Source organism: Podarcis gaigeae, assembly GCF_964106915.1.
Source record: "Podarcis gaigeae genome assembly, chromosome: 12".
NCBI lineage: Eukaryota > Metazoa > Chordata > Lepidosauria > Squamata > Lacertidae > Podarcis > Podarcis gaigeae.
In genome coordinates this window covers 34,515,295-34,530,894 of record NC_139688.1, presented here as the reverse complement: position 1 = coordinate 34,530,894, position 15,600 = coordinate 34,515,295, and the positions used below count along the sequence as shown (strand labels likewise).

General features: G+C 42.4%; 1 protein-coding gene across 6 annotated transcripts in view; it reads right to left on the bottom strand.

Moving 5' to 3' along the window:
* The window catches only part of ABCB5 (ATP binding cassette subfamily B member 5), a 58,493-nt gene that overhangs the window by 25,437 nt on the left and 17,456 nt on the right, over window positions 1-15,600 (bottom strand). For 3 of the 6 annotated variants that reach the window (XM_083705223.1, XM_083705222.1, XM_083705224.1), the window contains exons 2-11: window positions 13,557-13,649; window positions 12,014-12,131; window positions 11,874-11,928; window positions 10,525-10,672; window positions 8,082-8,142; window positions 6,231-6,422; window positions 5,767-5,938; window positions 4,096-4,220; window positions 3,427-3,604; window positions 1,837-1,950 (exon numbers count right to left, since the gene is read on the bottom strand). In XM_083705223.1, the coding sequence (XP_083561349.1) occupies window positions 1,837-1,950; window positions 3,427-3,604; window positions 4,096-4,220; window positions 5,767-5,938; window positions 6,231-6,422; window positions 8,082-8,142; window positions 10,525-10,672; window positions 11,874-11,928; window positions 12,014-12,131; window positions 13,557-13,593 (1,200 nt within the window). In that variant the 5' untranslated portion in view covers window positions 13,594-13,649. Of the gene's footprint in view, window positions 1-1,836; window positions 1,951-3,426; window positions 3,605-4,095; window positions 4,221-5,766; window positions 5,939-6,230; window positions 6,423-8,081; window positions 8,143-10,524; window positions 10,673-11,873; window positions 11,929-12,009; window positions 12,132-13,556; window positions 13,650-15,600 lie in introns of those variants that run through there. The other 3 variants (XM_083705226.1, XM_083705225.1, XM_083705227.1) reach the window with 2 other exon arrangements.

The window sequence follows — 15,600 nt, the reverse complement described above, 5'->3', positions numbered from 1 at the left end:
ATAAACAAACAGGCCATTTCACTCTTTAAAGTACTGCACGACTCTCTTTTCTTTCAAAAGGGCTGTATTTCTGGAAACCAGAATTGCCATTTCAGATGGCGGGGAGCAGGATTCACAATGAAGTTCAAAGATCACAACTTGCATAATATACTTATGAAAAATAAAGTGGCGAAAAAGCCGGTTTGCTGCAGCTACTTTATTTTAACACCTCATAAATAAATATATGAGCGCTCATGAGGAATGAAGGGACACGGGTGGCACTGTGGGTTAAACCACAGAGCCTAGGACTTGCCGATCAGAAGGTCAGCGGTTCGAATCCCTGCGACGGGGTGAGCTCCCATTGCTCGGTGCCTGCTCCTGCCAACCTAGCAGTTCGAAAGCACATCAAAGTGCAAGTAGATCAATAGGTACCGCTCCGGCGGGAAGGTCAACGGCGTTTCCGTGCGCTGCTCTGGTTCACCAGAAGCGGCTTAGTCATGCTGGCCACATGACCCGGAAGCTGTACGCCAGCTCCCTCAGCCAATAAAGCGAGATGAGCGCCACAACCCCAGAGTCGGTCACGACTGGACCTAATGGTCAGGGGTCCCTTTACCTTTACCTTTTACCTGAGGAATAATCATTTGTGGGCTAAAGCACAAGGTTGAGGTGATTCCTTTCTTGTTAGCATGGTGTAGTGGTTAGAGTTCTGGATTAAGTCTGGGGAGGCCCATGTTCAAATCCTCACTTGGCCATGAAAGCTCACTGGCTGACCTTGGGGCAGTCATTTTCTCTCAGCCTGGCCTACCCCAAAGAGTTGTTGTGAAGATAAAAGCTGTATTTTGTGAGAATTGTGTATTAGGGCGGTTCATAAAAAACTTTTTTTTAAAAAAACTGCCTGCTCCAAAGCTCTTATCTTACTACACTGGGGATTATATAGCTATATCTGAAATTTCATGCATATCAGTTAATATCTTGACCCTGCTGCAATGAATTGAAATTTCAGCCTTCACGACATAGGAAAATGGCCAAGTAAACAGCTATTTTTGTGGAGGAGGGTCAAGATATTAACTGATATGCATGAAATTTCAGATATAGCTATATAATCCCTAATGTAAAAGAAAGTTTTTAATGAACCGCCTTATTGTGTATGCCAGTTTGACATAGCTGTCAACGTTTCCCTTTTTTAAGGGAAATTCCCTTATTCTGAATAGGATTCCTCGCAAGAAAAGGGAAAAGTTGACAGCTATGCAATTTGAGGTGCTTCCAGGAATGCCCCTACCAGTAGCTTGGCTATCCAAATTGCAGTGAGCAGCAAGACGGCGGCAAATGTAGAATGCTGTTGCTCACTTTCCTTCCCGGTGCTGAGTGTTGCTGCCAGTTCCTGAAAGGGGCAAGGAGCTCAGCACAGCAGCAGAAGTGTTACCGTATATTGCTGCTGAGTTCCCCTGTGTCTCACTCCTCTCTCTCAGAAATCAGCAGTGATGCTTGGCATTGGGAAGGTGAGCCAGCAATGCCATCCTACCTGAGCAGCCTTGCTGACCACTGCGTTTCTCGAGTCCTGAGAATTTCTCAGTGCTATAGTTGCCCACAATCCATCTGTAAACACATCATTAAATTTGTTATCCCACATGTCGCCCAAACTGGTTGCATTTTTCTGTTTTAAAGCCATAACTATATATAAAGGGATACTAATGGGTTTGTTTGTTTTTAAATCCAATTTTTCCCATATGTGCAATGCTGATTCAAGAAATGGCTTAGGATAATTCATAACCTTCTTTAAGAGCCTGTGTGATACTAAGGTAATTAGTTAATTAGACGATTACAGCAGTCATATCATACATCCCAGCCAATAAATACCTTCCTGATAATACTAAAGACTTCATAGGCTGCTCCTCGAGCATTGGCCACACTCTCCAAATTTGGGGAGGCTTGTCCAATGGAAAATGCACCAACAATCACAGAAAAGAACACCTACAGTGAGGAAATGGTTGAAATAATTAGCATTTGAAAACTAGGGATTTGCCATCAGTTAATGCACTACCACAACAATTACAACTGCAATTCTATGCCTGGAAGTAAACCTCACTGAACACATGCAACCTACCTCCAAGTTAACATGGCTTTTTAATTTTGTTTACAGCAGAATCACTTTTACAAACATTTCTCCCCTCTCTCAAGTTTTTTCACCTATTAAAAACCTCCTATGTAGTCGAGTTATTGTGTCCAATGGAAACAGCAGTTAAATTGCTCAGTCTGTAGCGCACGTGACTTGAACTCAGGGCCATGGGTTCAAAACCCACACTGGACAAAAGGATTCCTGCATTGCAAGGGGGTTGGACAAGATGACCCTCGCGTTCCCTTCCAACTCTACAATTCTGTGATTCTAAGAGTGCATAGTATGGTTATTTCTGCAAACAGGTGGAGCGCTTGATTGACTTAGCTCTGATAGAGGCACCTCTGTCTCGATTATTTTATCAAGAGGTGCCACTTCAGGGAGGAAATCTGTGCAGGGTAGGATTTTGTGTACAGATTGCCTTGCTGGATGTTATGTGCATCAACAAGAAAACAGGTCAAATTATGCATATTGTGATGGTAGATAAGGTTCATACACAGAGAGATTTAGTTAGGTAATGTTAGATTCTGGGCTTAATGGTATTCCCTCTTTAGGTTGCAATGGGTTTATTGCGTTATTGCGTTTGGTTTGATTTTCTGTGTTGTGGTATTGTTGTGAACCACCCTGAGACCTCCAATTATAGGACAGTGTATAAGTTGAATAAATAAATGATGATGATGATGAACTAAGCCAAGAGAAGATTCTGCCCTAATGTCCTTGCCCAATGGCACATACATATACACTTAAACAAACCATGAATGTTGGAAATTACTGCTTCCAGTATCCACACAGCACCGGTTTGATATGAAGTCCATTACTGCATATACTGATCTGCAGATCAAGATAATATGTGCAGAACCAGGTAGCAAGGCTTCTGTGGGTTGGGCTCAAATCTCCAACGCAGCCTCTACTTATAAGTTCAGAGCAGTGGCGTCACAATGGGGGGGGCACTGCACCCTGGGTTCCATGGCTTGGGTGGGGTGACAAGAAGGCACCCCGCGGGTGCATGTGGAGGATCCTCCGTTCATGGCTGCAGCCGCGAGCAGAGGATCCCGGTGCTGGCGGCAAACGACCATGTACAGCGCATGTGCGGCATCACGACGGAGGGATCCCGGCACCGTCCGTATGGCGCTGGAGCGGTGCCGCCACCGGCAAACCGCTATGTACAGCGCATGTGCAGCATTGCTGCGTATGGCGCATGCTTCCTACGTAACAACGCCGCACATGCGCCCTACGTAGCGACGCCCCGCCCGGGGTGTCACAATGCCTTCGTTCGCCCCTGGTTCAGAGATCATTTTTTTAAAAGTCTGCATTCAGCAGGACAACTGACTTACAATTAATACTTTCCCGATGTTGTAGTTTTCTTCCTCCTCCAGTGTGAGCTTGGTTCCATACCAAAAGGCAAGTGCATAGCATCCATATATGAAAAACTGGGAGACACCCATAGACACATTGGTGGTGATGCTCTTTTTCATTCCAACAACCCTAGCGTCCTCTAGGTTTGCATCATACCTGAAAACAAACCGCCAAATGTGATTATTTAAGGTATTTCCCACTCAGTTCTGCTTCCATACAGACAAGTACTCATTGCCATTTATCTCTACAAACAAATCCCATACTGCTTAAATCTTCTGAGGCTGCTAGAACCACACTGGATTTTTCATATCTGAAGGTGTAACCCACTGTTTTAACAAGAAATGTCGTGAGAAAAGCAGGCATGTTTCATCCTGTGATGCCCCTTGGTTGAAGGCAGACATTCGAAGAACATAGTTCACACTGGCTTACAAACCTGTTTCCATCAGCCATGTTGGATGGGCAGAATTATAGCTTGATCTCCACCTGAACATGCACAACAATACACACGTTGGGTTCTACACTAATCTGGAGGGATGCTTTCAGAGGCTGATCTCTAATGCTCTCAAAGAACGCCTGTTTCAGCTTCTTCAGAGAAGGAACCTTCTAAATAGCTTTCCAATTACGCTTATTGTTAGAAGCGGCCTTACCTGGCTGTAGCTTTCGCCTGCCCATTAAAAGCAACAACGGTCCTGATGGCCGACAATATTTCTTCTGCCACAGCACCTGCCTTAGCATAGGCTGACAGTTCTTTAGTAGTCAACACCGACAGGAGCTGGAATAGGTAAAAAATGAAACAAAAAATGAAGTTGTTTCACAGAACAACCCAATAAACTCATAGAACTATCTATGTGACAGGAAACGGGGACGGGTCTTTTATTCATAGGCAGCATTTCAATTCTAGCTCTGAATGACCCCTGGTTTACACCAGAGTAAGGAACATGTTTTAGCCCATGGACTGCATTGTCTTATAGGCAACCATCGGCAGGGCTGCATGCCAGTGATGGGCTGCAGGCCAGAGGCAAAAGTGAGGAACAGATCCTGCAAAACTCTCTTCACCCAAGCAAGCAAGATGCATAAGTATAGTTCAAGGGCACTTTCCAGGCATGCAGAAACACTTGAGGTGGTCAAGGAGCAGAGTGGTGAGGCGAGGAGCCTGGGCAGAGTCCCAAGGCCCAGATAAAGCCCCAGAGGGCTGCATTAGGCCCTAGGTCTTAGGTTCCTCACCTGTTTTGCACCAACAAAATGGGTTACTTGTGCAGACAGTTCTCTTGCATGAGAGACTTTTCTTGATTATATAATAAAGCTGATTATATGGGTTTTAGCAAAATGCCTAAAATACTACTTTAAAAATGTTTGTGCTGAAAGACTGGAAACTCCTTATAGACTTTTTGAGTGAAAAAGAATACGAACTTACGATATTTGGGTTTGAGGATTGAAGAAAATATTGCTTTTATAGAAAGATGAATTGTTGGGTGCTATCTTGGAGTGGATGTTTTGAATAATTTTCTACGTAAGGCTGACAGACGAAGAATAAGAAGTTCTCTTTTCCCTTCCCTTTTCTTTTTTCTTTCTTTCCCTTCCCCCCTCCTGGTTTATGTTTTTAGATTATTTTATCTTTGATTAAACAGTATTGGATATTAACCTCTGTACATTTTGTTTCAAACATTAATAAAATTTATTTAAAAAAAATGTTTTTGTTAAAAAGGTTGCTGCTTTTCTTTCAAACAATGAATTCAGCTACGTCTTTGTGTGGGGATGCAGGGAAATGAGGCTGTATTTGTCCAGTTCCTTTCCACAGCTATATAATTATAGTCATTGGAATCTCCAATTATAAGGCATATGTGCCTTATCAATTAGCACTAATTACAGGAGGCTCAGATGTGGGTTGGGTAGATTTATTATTCATTATTATGTACTTATCCCACCCCTTCCTCTCAGGACCCCTGAATGGTATACATGGACCCTGCTATAGGTCAGGCTGAGAGAAAATGGTTTGCCCAAACTTCCCCTGTAAAGTTTATGGTCACGTAGCAACTTAAGCCTAATCTCTCTGGTCTATGTCCAACTTTCTAACCACACTATCTCTTTCCTACAAATGGTTAATAAGAATTCTTAACATGACTGGAACAGTTTCTTGGCACCAAGTTATGCCAGATTAATGGGGCACAGTCTTTAAAGAGTGTTTTAGTTCATGAACACCATGCCATTCCCCCCCCCCCATGCAGGTTTTCATTTTATCCTTCTTTCCTTTGGTTTTTCACCCCCCTTTGTTGCACAGATAAGGAGAATTTTCGTTTGTAGCAGCTCCAGCAACTTACATATGACCACACACCCCCAGATACAATGAGAAGCGGGCTAACAGACAAGATAACCAGGGTCAGCTTCCATCCGTGCACAAATCCTATGATAATGCCCGTCAAAAACGTGCTTAAATTCTGCATTATTATGCTGAGCTTGTCTCCAAGTCCTTCGTGAATGGTGTTAATATCACTGCAATTAAGGATGAAAAATGTGAATGTCAGTTGATGTTTTTATTCAATAGTTAAGTCTTCAACACCTTTGTGAATGGTGTTGAAATCACTGCCATTAAATACAAACTCAGTATGGCAGCCTATGTACCTTCCCATCCATTTGGTTATGAAGGAGGAATGCATATGCAAACACATTTAGGAACTAGCCATGTAGGGATTTACACCTGGCCCACAGCTGGAATCAGTTTTTGTTACATGACACTGACCCCCCCTTTCCCCCCAGATTATAACATAAAACAGAAACATCTTACTCTGTTAATCTCGTGTTCAGTGTTCCAATCTGGTTGGTATCAAACCAGGCCATCTCTTGGTGAAGTACAGCAAAAAAGAACTTCTCGCGTATCCTTGCTGTTTGTCTTGCGGAACTGGTCACAAAGGTCCACACCTGAATCATGCTGCAGAGCAACACTCCAAATCCAATACCAACAAAGTAGTAAGCATGTCTGTTGAAGAAACGACAGGTCAATGGGGTATTGCAATCCAACGTTTCCCACATCATGTCCTCCAAGCGTTTGGGACAAGAATTCTCAACAGCACAGGTCATCCTGGCTAATAGTTAGATACGATGTGATTTAGAGTCCAAAATCTCTGGAGGGTACTAGGTTAGGGGATGTTATTTCTATGCCACCATTCAGCCGAAGAGGCAGCTCGCAAAGCTTAGAAGGTGAACAGTGTCTTCTGTGCTACAACTCTTATATTGGGTAACTGAGGCTGCACTCACAGTTAGGAAGTGCAAGTGCAAAACGAAACTGATCCTTTAGTGTGGCAGCACCTACATTTTGTAACTCCCTTCCTGCTGACATTAAGCAGGTGCCTTCACTGTACTCTTTTCAGTTCCTCCTTGAAACATTTCTGCTTAGGCAAGCCTACCCAGACAGGTGGAAACTATATGTGTACAGTGGAACCTTGGTTCTTGCACAGCTTAGTTGATGAACAAATCGGCTCCCAAATGCCGCAAACTCAGAAGTAAACGTTCCAGTTCTTGGATGTTTTTGGGAAGCCAAATGTCCGACGTGGCTTCTGTTTGAGTGCAGGAAGCTCCGGCAGCCAATCAGAAGCCGCACCTTGGTTTCGAACAGTTTCAGGAGTCACTCGGATTCCTGTAACACATGGGTAGGCAAAGTAAGGTGCAGGGGCCAGAACCGGCCCAATCACCTTCTAAATCCGGCCCATGGATGGTCCAGGAATCAGCGTGTTTTTACATGAGTAGAATGTGTCCTTTTATTTAAAATGCATCTCTGGGTTATTTGTGGGGCATAGGAATTCATTCATCCCCCCCCCAAATATAGACCGGCCCCCCACAAGGTCTGAGGGACAGTGGACTGGCCCCCTGCTGAAAAGGTTTGCTCACCCCTGCCGTAACAGATTAAGTTCAAGAACCAAGGTTCCAGTGTATTATCTCTTTTTAGCAACAGTTGATTTTAATAATCTTCTGACTGCTTTTAAATACCCATTTTAACTTATTTTATGTAGAACTACCTAGTTTTTAGCTAGATTTTTTTAAAGGTTTTTATAAAATAAAACAAACAAGCTGTTTATGAATTCTGTTAAATAAAGGAACACAAAGTGCTTGAAAGCAAGATGAAAGTCCATGGAGGGTAAATCTGTAACTGGCTACTAGCCATCATGACTATACATTACAGTACCTCATAAATCAGAGGCACAAGTTTCAGAGTACCTGTGTTCAAGCATTTGAAGAGTACTCTTTGGAAGAAAGACCCATATATCCTTCATGTCACTCTCATTATCAGAAGAAAATTCCTTATAATGTTTTAGTATGATTTTTCAAGGTAATGGGGGGGGGGAGGGGAAGAATTGGGTTGTATCCAATGCTGGTCATATTCCTTGGAACAGACCCACTGAAATTAAGTTTATGTTGTGAACCACCATGTCTGTATAGGGTGGTATACAAATTTAATTCAACATCATCTGAATAGCTGTCACTGGGGAACAACTGTGGGAAGAGGGATGTGACTTCCCAACCAGCATCTGGTGAGCCAGTGAAGGAAACAGGGTATTGGGCTAAACAGGTCTTTAGTCTTCTTATGTTTTTAAAGTCAGCCATAGCTCAGTTAAATAATAATAATTGGATAGGTCCTTACACGGCCATTTCGTTTTCTATATCTGAAGGTGGACATCCTGAGATATTAGCTAGTTCAGCTCCTGCAAAATAGAAGGCAGTAGTTATAATTATCAGAGGAGGTGCTGCGAGATTTTCTGGCAATGCTGTCTTGGCATTTTTATATGGCATTGCATGGCACTGTTAATCACCCGTATTTTTCGCCCCATAAGACGCACCCGACCATAAGACGCACCTAGTTTTTAGAGGAGGAAAACAAGGGAAAAAAAATATTATGATTGAAACAGTGGATGTATGATTTTTGTGGTTCATGCTGTGGCCACAGACATGATATGTGATTTGACGGTGAGTTTGGGGTAGCCCAATGCAAAAATCCTGAGGATCCATGTGGATCCATGCTTTGTAACCACATTTTTGTACCATTGCAGTCCCACAAAACAGCGCATGCGTGTGTTTTTTGGGTGCTGGCTGTAGCCATGGACATGTAATCTGATGGTGAATTTGGGGTGACCCAATGCAAAAATTCTGAGGATCCATGGGCTTTTACCTCTCCCCTCCCAGGCAGCCTCCTTTATCTCTAGAGTCCCTTATCTCCCTCCCGATCGCTTGCCGATCAGCTGCTCAGCAGCTTTGTTTCAACACCCCCTTCCCTCTTTCTGAAAAAAAAAGCACAATCTGCTTTTTGCCCCTGGGCAATTTGGCTCCAGGGACCACGCATTCGCTCCATAAGATGCACAGACATTTCCCCTTACTTTTTAGGAGAAAAAAAGTGTGTCTTATGGAGCGAAAAATACGGTATTACTTGACTTAACAACGAAAAGTCTCAAGTAAAGAAAGATTAAGAGTCGCAGGCGTTAAGCAGCTATCCGGTTTCTGATCTCTTCATGATGAAGGCAACTTTCCTAGGCATTTTAAAAAATAGGGTCAATAAAACATGCATTCAGTCCATGAGGGACCAAGCTTGGCACATTAGTTTTATGTAATGTTTCCCAACTTAACGTAACTGCATTTAACAGAAGCATATGACTGTCACACAGACACTAAATAATACTAAACCCACAACCCCTCCATGGGGAAGTCGCTCATGAAAAAAAGGAAAAATTAAATTGAGGGGTTTTTTTTTTAAGCACGTAGCATTTGGAACCTGGGACGTGGGTGGCACTGTGGGTTAAACCTCTAAGCCTAGGACTTGCTGATCAGAAGGTTGGCAGTTCGAATCCCTGCGATGGGGTGAGCTCCTATTGTTCAATTTCTGCTCCTGCCAACCTAGCAGTCCGAAAGCACGTCAAAGTGCAAGTAGATAAATAGGTACCACTCTGGCTGGAAGGTAAATGGCATTTCCGTGCGCTGCTCTGGTTCGCCAGAAGCAGCTTAGTCATCCTGGCCACATGACCCGGAAGCTGTACACCGGCTCCCTCGGCCAATAAAGCGAGATTAGCGCCACAACCCCAGGGTCGGTCATGACTGGACTTAATGCTCAGGGGTCACTTTACCTTTATTTGGAACCTGTTTGACACATGTGGCTTTTTCATCCCTCCCCCCCCCCATCCTATGTATCCTTACATCTCTGCTAATGCATTATTTTAGTATGTAGACATCTAAGTGTGAAACACACAATTGCCCAAACATATGAGATCCATTTTCAAGCCACATTGTCCACACTGTTGAAACTGATGCCCAAGTAGACCCCGATTTGTAGGCCGGATCCAGTTGCCATGGCTGCCAAACAGTAGCCATTTGCTTCTCCCAAGCTAAACTTCCTGTAAAGCAGCAATGGGGAATCTCTGGCCCTTCAGAAGTTCTTGGACTTCAACTCCCATCAGCCCCAGCCAGTGTGATCCATGATCAGAGGTGATGGGGTTTGTAGTTCAAGAATATCAGGAGGGCTACAAGTTTCTCATTCATGCTGTCAAGATTTAACAACTTCAGAAAAGGTTCATTTGTTTTATTTTATACCGAGTGCTTGGAGCAGCCTTTGCGTGATTACAGTTCATCAAGATTATAAATGCAAATTGGGGGGGGGGGAGGTGAATACTGATCTCTAGCATTTTAAAGCTCTGTGTTCTCCAACAATATTCTCAGTCTCTCCGTGTCTAGAAACTCAAGAAGCCCATAATATTCATATATTCTCTCTCACACACACTGCTTTTTTTCTAAAACAATGTCTAGGGGTACTCTCATTTTCCTGCTCATACTGAAATATTGCCTCACAATGAGGCCAAACTTAGATTCACAAAACATTTAGGGGTATGTGTGCCCCTGTGTCGTCGTCCCCCCAGAAAAAGCACTGTGTGTGTGTTTATTTATGTTATTTTTCTTTCTCATTATCCTGTGTATGACTGTAACACAGAATGCATTGCTGATGATATGATAAAACAGAAAAGCAAATTAAAAATATATTAATAATAATAAAAAAGACAATAATCCTAAAAAAGCACAGATGGGGCAAACTTAGTGATTTTTACCTGTATCATTATTGTGACCGGTCGACACAAAGCTGTTTGTCATTTCACCGAAGACGATGATTAAAAGTGGCTGTCCAGTTCCAGCTGCAGCAGCTGCGATTAACCCCACTATCATTAAAATAATATCTAGCCCATCTGCAAAATGAAACTAAATTGAGAAAGAAAAAACAGGAGGAATCAGGTGAAATTATGGCAGAATGTGTGTATATATGTGTGTCTCTGTGTATATGCACGTATGTATGTATACACACATCATACATAGTCAGCTGCTGGGCTTTCTTTTTGTTCTTCCTACCCTACTGGTGCTCTTCGTCCACTTATGCAGAACAGACATTTGTACCCTCCAACATTTCTCTGATGAAAATAGGGACATTCTAGTGTAGTATTATTATTATTATTATTCCCCCATCTGGGCAGCTTCCAACATATACAAAAACATAATAAAACATAAAACATTTAAAAACTTCCCTATAAAGGGCTGCCTTCAGATGTCTTCTAAAGGTTATATAATTATTTAGCTACTTGACTCGGGGGGAAAACATAACTCCATACCCTCCAACATTTCTCTGATGAAAATAGGGATGTCCTAAGGAAAAGCAGGACATTCTAGGATCAAATCAGAAACCAAGATGGCTTCTGTAAATCCTGGACTGTCCGTGGAAAACAGGGACACTTGGGAGGGTCTGGACCTTACGTCAGAAAGGCCTCTCTCCAGCTGAGAGTTTTCAGTCTTCATTTTAACCTTCTCTCTCACACACACTTCTCTCTCTCTTTGTTCCCATGGATCTCTCCATCTCTGAGCAACTGGGAGTTGATCGACAGCCCACCTTTCACTTTTAGTTGACTAGTTCCTCACACTAGGTCAGGCATCTCCAAACTTGGCCCTCCAGCTGTTTTGGGACTACAACTCCCATCATCCCTAGCTAAAAGGACCAGTGGTCAGGGATGATGGGAATTGTAGTCCCAAAACAGCTGGAGGGCCGAGTTTGGGGATGCCGGCACTAGGTATTCCAAATCTCATTTTGAAGAAAAAGAGACATGGCTGGTTGTCTTCCTCATATTTTGTATTGTAGGATCAAGAGCAGGGCATGGGCTCATATCTTTCCTCATCACTCTTCCCCTAAAACAGAGCTTTTCATACCTGGCCCTCCAGGTATTGTTAGGAGTCCCATCAGTCCCAGCCAGAATGACCAATGGCCAAGGATGAAGGGAGTCCAACAACATCTGGAGGCCACCAGGTTCCTGTGGGTTATGTTGTTTGTGCTATGGAGGAAATGGGGAAGGGGTACATGTCTCTGAGTTATCTGAGCCAACCAAAGAAAATGACAAAGGCAAAGAAGCATACTGACCAGCTCGAAAAAGCCAACTGCCTCCCCTTTCTTCTTTGGCTTCTCATCTTTCTTTCTGAAACGTTTTGAACAGAAAAGCAAGTCAGCTGAGGTTATTTGTGGGAAATGAAAGGCATCAAAGTGCATAAGGGAAAACCTACTTTTTCTTCTTCTTCTTTAAATGACCATTTGGTCTAGGTTCTTCATCCAAATGGAAAGAAGGGTTGTCATAGGCTGGAGGTTCTGTTGATGGGAAAGGGTTGTCATAGCCTGGCGGTTCTGTTGATGGAAAAGTCAGTTGGATTTCATAGAAATAGTTGGGTTGGAATCCAAAGAATTCGCTTGAAACTTTATTCACTGAATTCTCCAGGAACACGCTTACATTTGACAGGGGCCAGCCCCATACCCTAAACACATCTACAAGCTATATAAACCTATTTATACTACTGACTCAGGCTGAAATTCTAAATATACTTACTTGGAAGCAGGACCCGTAGAAATCAGTGAGACCTGCTTCTCAGTGAATGTAGAGATTGGACTTGCAATAGGATTGCAAATTTTAGAAGCAAGTCCCTGAAATGCTTAATGAGTAAAAGAAATACTACAGTGGCACCTCGGGTTACATACGCTTCAGGTTACACACTCCGCTAACTCAGAAATAGTGCTTCAGGTTAAGAACTTTGCTTCAGGATAAGAACAGAAATCAGGCTCTGGCAGTGCGGCGGCAGCAGGAGGCCCCATTAGATAAAGTGGTGCTTCAAGTTAAGAACAGTTTCAGGTTAAATACGGACCTCCGGAACGAATTAAGTACTTAACCCGAGGTATCACTGTATAGGTATTAAATTTAAAATCAAAGCAATTGTTTCTATTACTGATGCAATAATTAATCTGCATTGTGCCTGAAAACGCAGACAATTCTTTCTGTTGTACATTAATGAAGATTAATCGTTGCACAGTGAAAATGTTCCCATTTACCAACAAGTCTGAAAACACGTTAGATTTTTATAGAGACACCTTACTAATATGTGTAAAATAAATGAAATAAGGAATGCTCCCCTTGCAGTACGCACCATGTGCCAACAAGGTGATTTAAAACATATGGGTTTCCTCCCCGCTAAACATTTTAAAAATAATGTTTCAATCTGCTAATGAGTTCACAGATCTTCACCAATAATATCTCAAGAAGATTTCAGTAGACTTCCACCCCCAAACCACAAATGCATTATTTTCTCAACAAAAAGTATTTTATTATTTGGAAGAAAGGTCATTGCAGGAACAAGTCTTTGGAAATTCTCACACCCAACAAGTCACATGTGAGTCACATTATGAAAAGAAGCTCAGATCACCGGGTATGTGGGAAAGTAGCACATCAGAAATGTCCATTTTAAGTTATTAGATGCAGATTGGAAATCTACACAAGTATTATGGCAAAGTTAAAACACATGTACTTCCACAATATTGTGAAAACTGGCACAAGGGGTAAATAAAAACCAAAATTTGTTGCAATTACTATTAGCCACTTAATTTTTTTAAAAAAATGGGACTCAGAAATAAATATTTGGAGGGGGAAACAACAAAGTAGTTATAGCTGTTGAATGCAATTTCATGGCTATCCAAATTCACAACACTTTGCCCTATTTTTATAACCATTCCTAAACAAAGGGATCCAAATATTAAGGAGTAACGAAATATATTACAACTTACCAATTTTGGACACTTGATTCACTGTGTAACTTCTCATGGTTTTGTTCTATGGTCCCGTTTACGGTAGAGAGGTAAATGGTGTTCACCCCAAATCTGTGTAAAAAGAGCACAGTGATATAATATACCCATTTTTAAAACTGACGTTTAAAATTTTTATTTAGATCACCTTCATTTTTCCTTATTTCATTCTTTTTACACATTTGTATCATTAATACCCTCTGGACAGGATCAATATTGTATAATATAATTGATTCTGATCCTTATTAAACACCGAGATGTAATTTTCATGGTTTATTTGTGGAAATATCTGCTTATTCAAATTGGGGAGCACATCAGCAATATGCAAAGGAAATGGTGTCTCAGAGTGCCAAAATTCTGACATGCTTTTTCCATACAAAAGGTGGCAATCACATACCATCAGCACTTGAAGTGTTTAAAGCTAAACCCCTAGTACAGTTATTATATGGGGCTCAGATCTGGACAGGTGCTCACCTTGGATCTACAGAAGCTGTTCAGTCTAAATTCCTAAGGCAATTTTTTCCTGTTCCATCCTGTGTTCATTGTGCTTAGAGGCTAACCTCCCCTCTGTTGAATTACAGATTTGGTGTAGGACATTTAATTATTGGCTTCGGCTAAATTTAAACCCCACTAGTCTACTACCCTTAATATCGCAGGATTGTCATGAGAGCACTTGGACTAAAATTGTCAACCAAAAACTTTATTTTTCTGGTTCAACACCGCAACTGTTATTAACACTGGGCTTCAGTACAGCAAATAATTTAATTAGACAGCACCCATATGATACTGAGAAACAGAATAATTTGGTCACGATAAGGAAATTTTGTATGATTATTTTCCACCTAGCCATTTTGATATGTTGGCACCCTATTTGCAAAGTTTAACAATTCCAAAATACAGACGCGCTTTCACTTATGCAAGATTAAATATACTGAATTCAGCTGTACTCAAGGGCTGATTTCAAAAATTTTCGCTGGAAAAACGCTTATGTCCCTGTGGAGATGGCAGTATTGAATCAATGGCTCATGTGCTTCTAGCTTGCACTCTTTATAAAGATTCGAGGAGTGAGGTTATTACCCCTCTGCTACTGTTCATGCCGGGTTGCTCAACCTAGTGGCGGAGCTAGTCGCTCCTGCACCAGGAGCGGTGTGGCGATCTGCCCACAGGGCGATCGGCATGGCAGCACGATCCTTGGGGGTGGGGGTCCAATCGTGGTGAGACAGCACAATCCTCCCAGCAGGGGGCCGATCGCGGCGAGGTGGTGCAATCCTCCTGGCAAGGGGCCAATTGCAGCGATCCGCCCAGGAGGGTTTTTGTCACCCCCCTCTGGGATGGCACCCAGGGCGAACCGTGCCCACCACACACCCCTTCGTACACCTCTGGCTCAACCATTGCTACTGTGTCCTTTCTTCTGGCAGATTAAGTTAAACAGGTGACAGCAAAAAATGCAAACGTTTTAGCAGGGGCAATTAGAATAAGATCTATTGTTTGGTTATGGATGTTAAACCTCCAGAATGTATGTTGTATAGTTAAGTTTTTACCTCTATCTTCAGTACATTGTATTTTATTTCATTGCTATGGCTAGTGGCTGATGCAAATAAAGATTCTTCTGATTCTGGTTCTTTGGTTAGACCATATTATTGCACACCACCCCAGTCTCTGAGTGGCGTAGGATTGGAGGGCTTCCAGGCACTTACCCAGGGTTCGTGTTTCCTTTTAGAAATCAGACACAGTGGAGACTGTGGTGTCATTATGATATATGGTTTATTTATTCTTACCTACAACCTGAGCCTACGGTAGAGGGGTTCGCAGCATTAGCATCCCAAAAAGGTCTTGTTCCTCCCATAGCCACAGCCTTGGATTCCAACAAAAATCAAACACTTTGTTCCGACTCTGTCTCCAGCTTATTGCTTTTTCTCTGGTTCACATCACAGTCCCAAAACTCTCCTTCAAACTCTGCCTTTGTTTGTCTAAGTAGGGGCCCCCCAATCATTTGCCTTCTCACACCTAGCCCCTTAATCCTGTG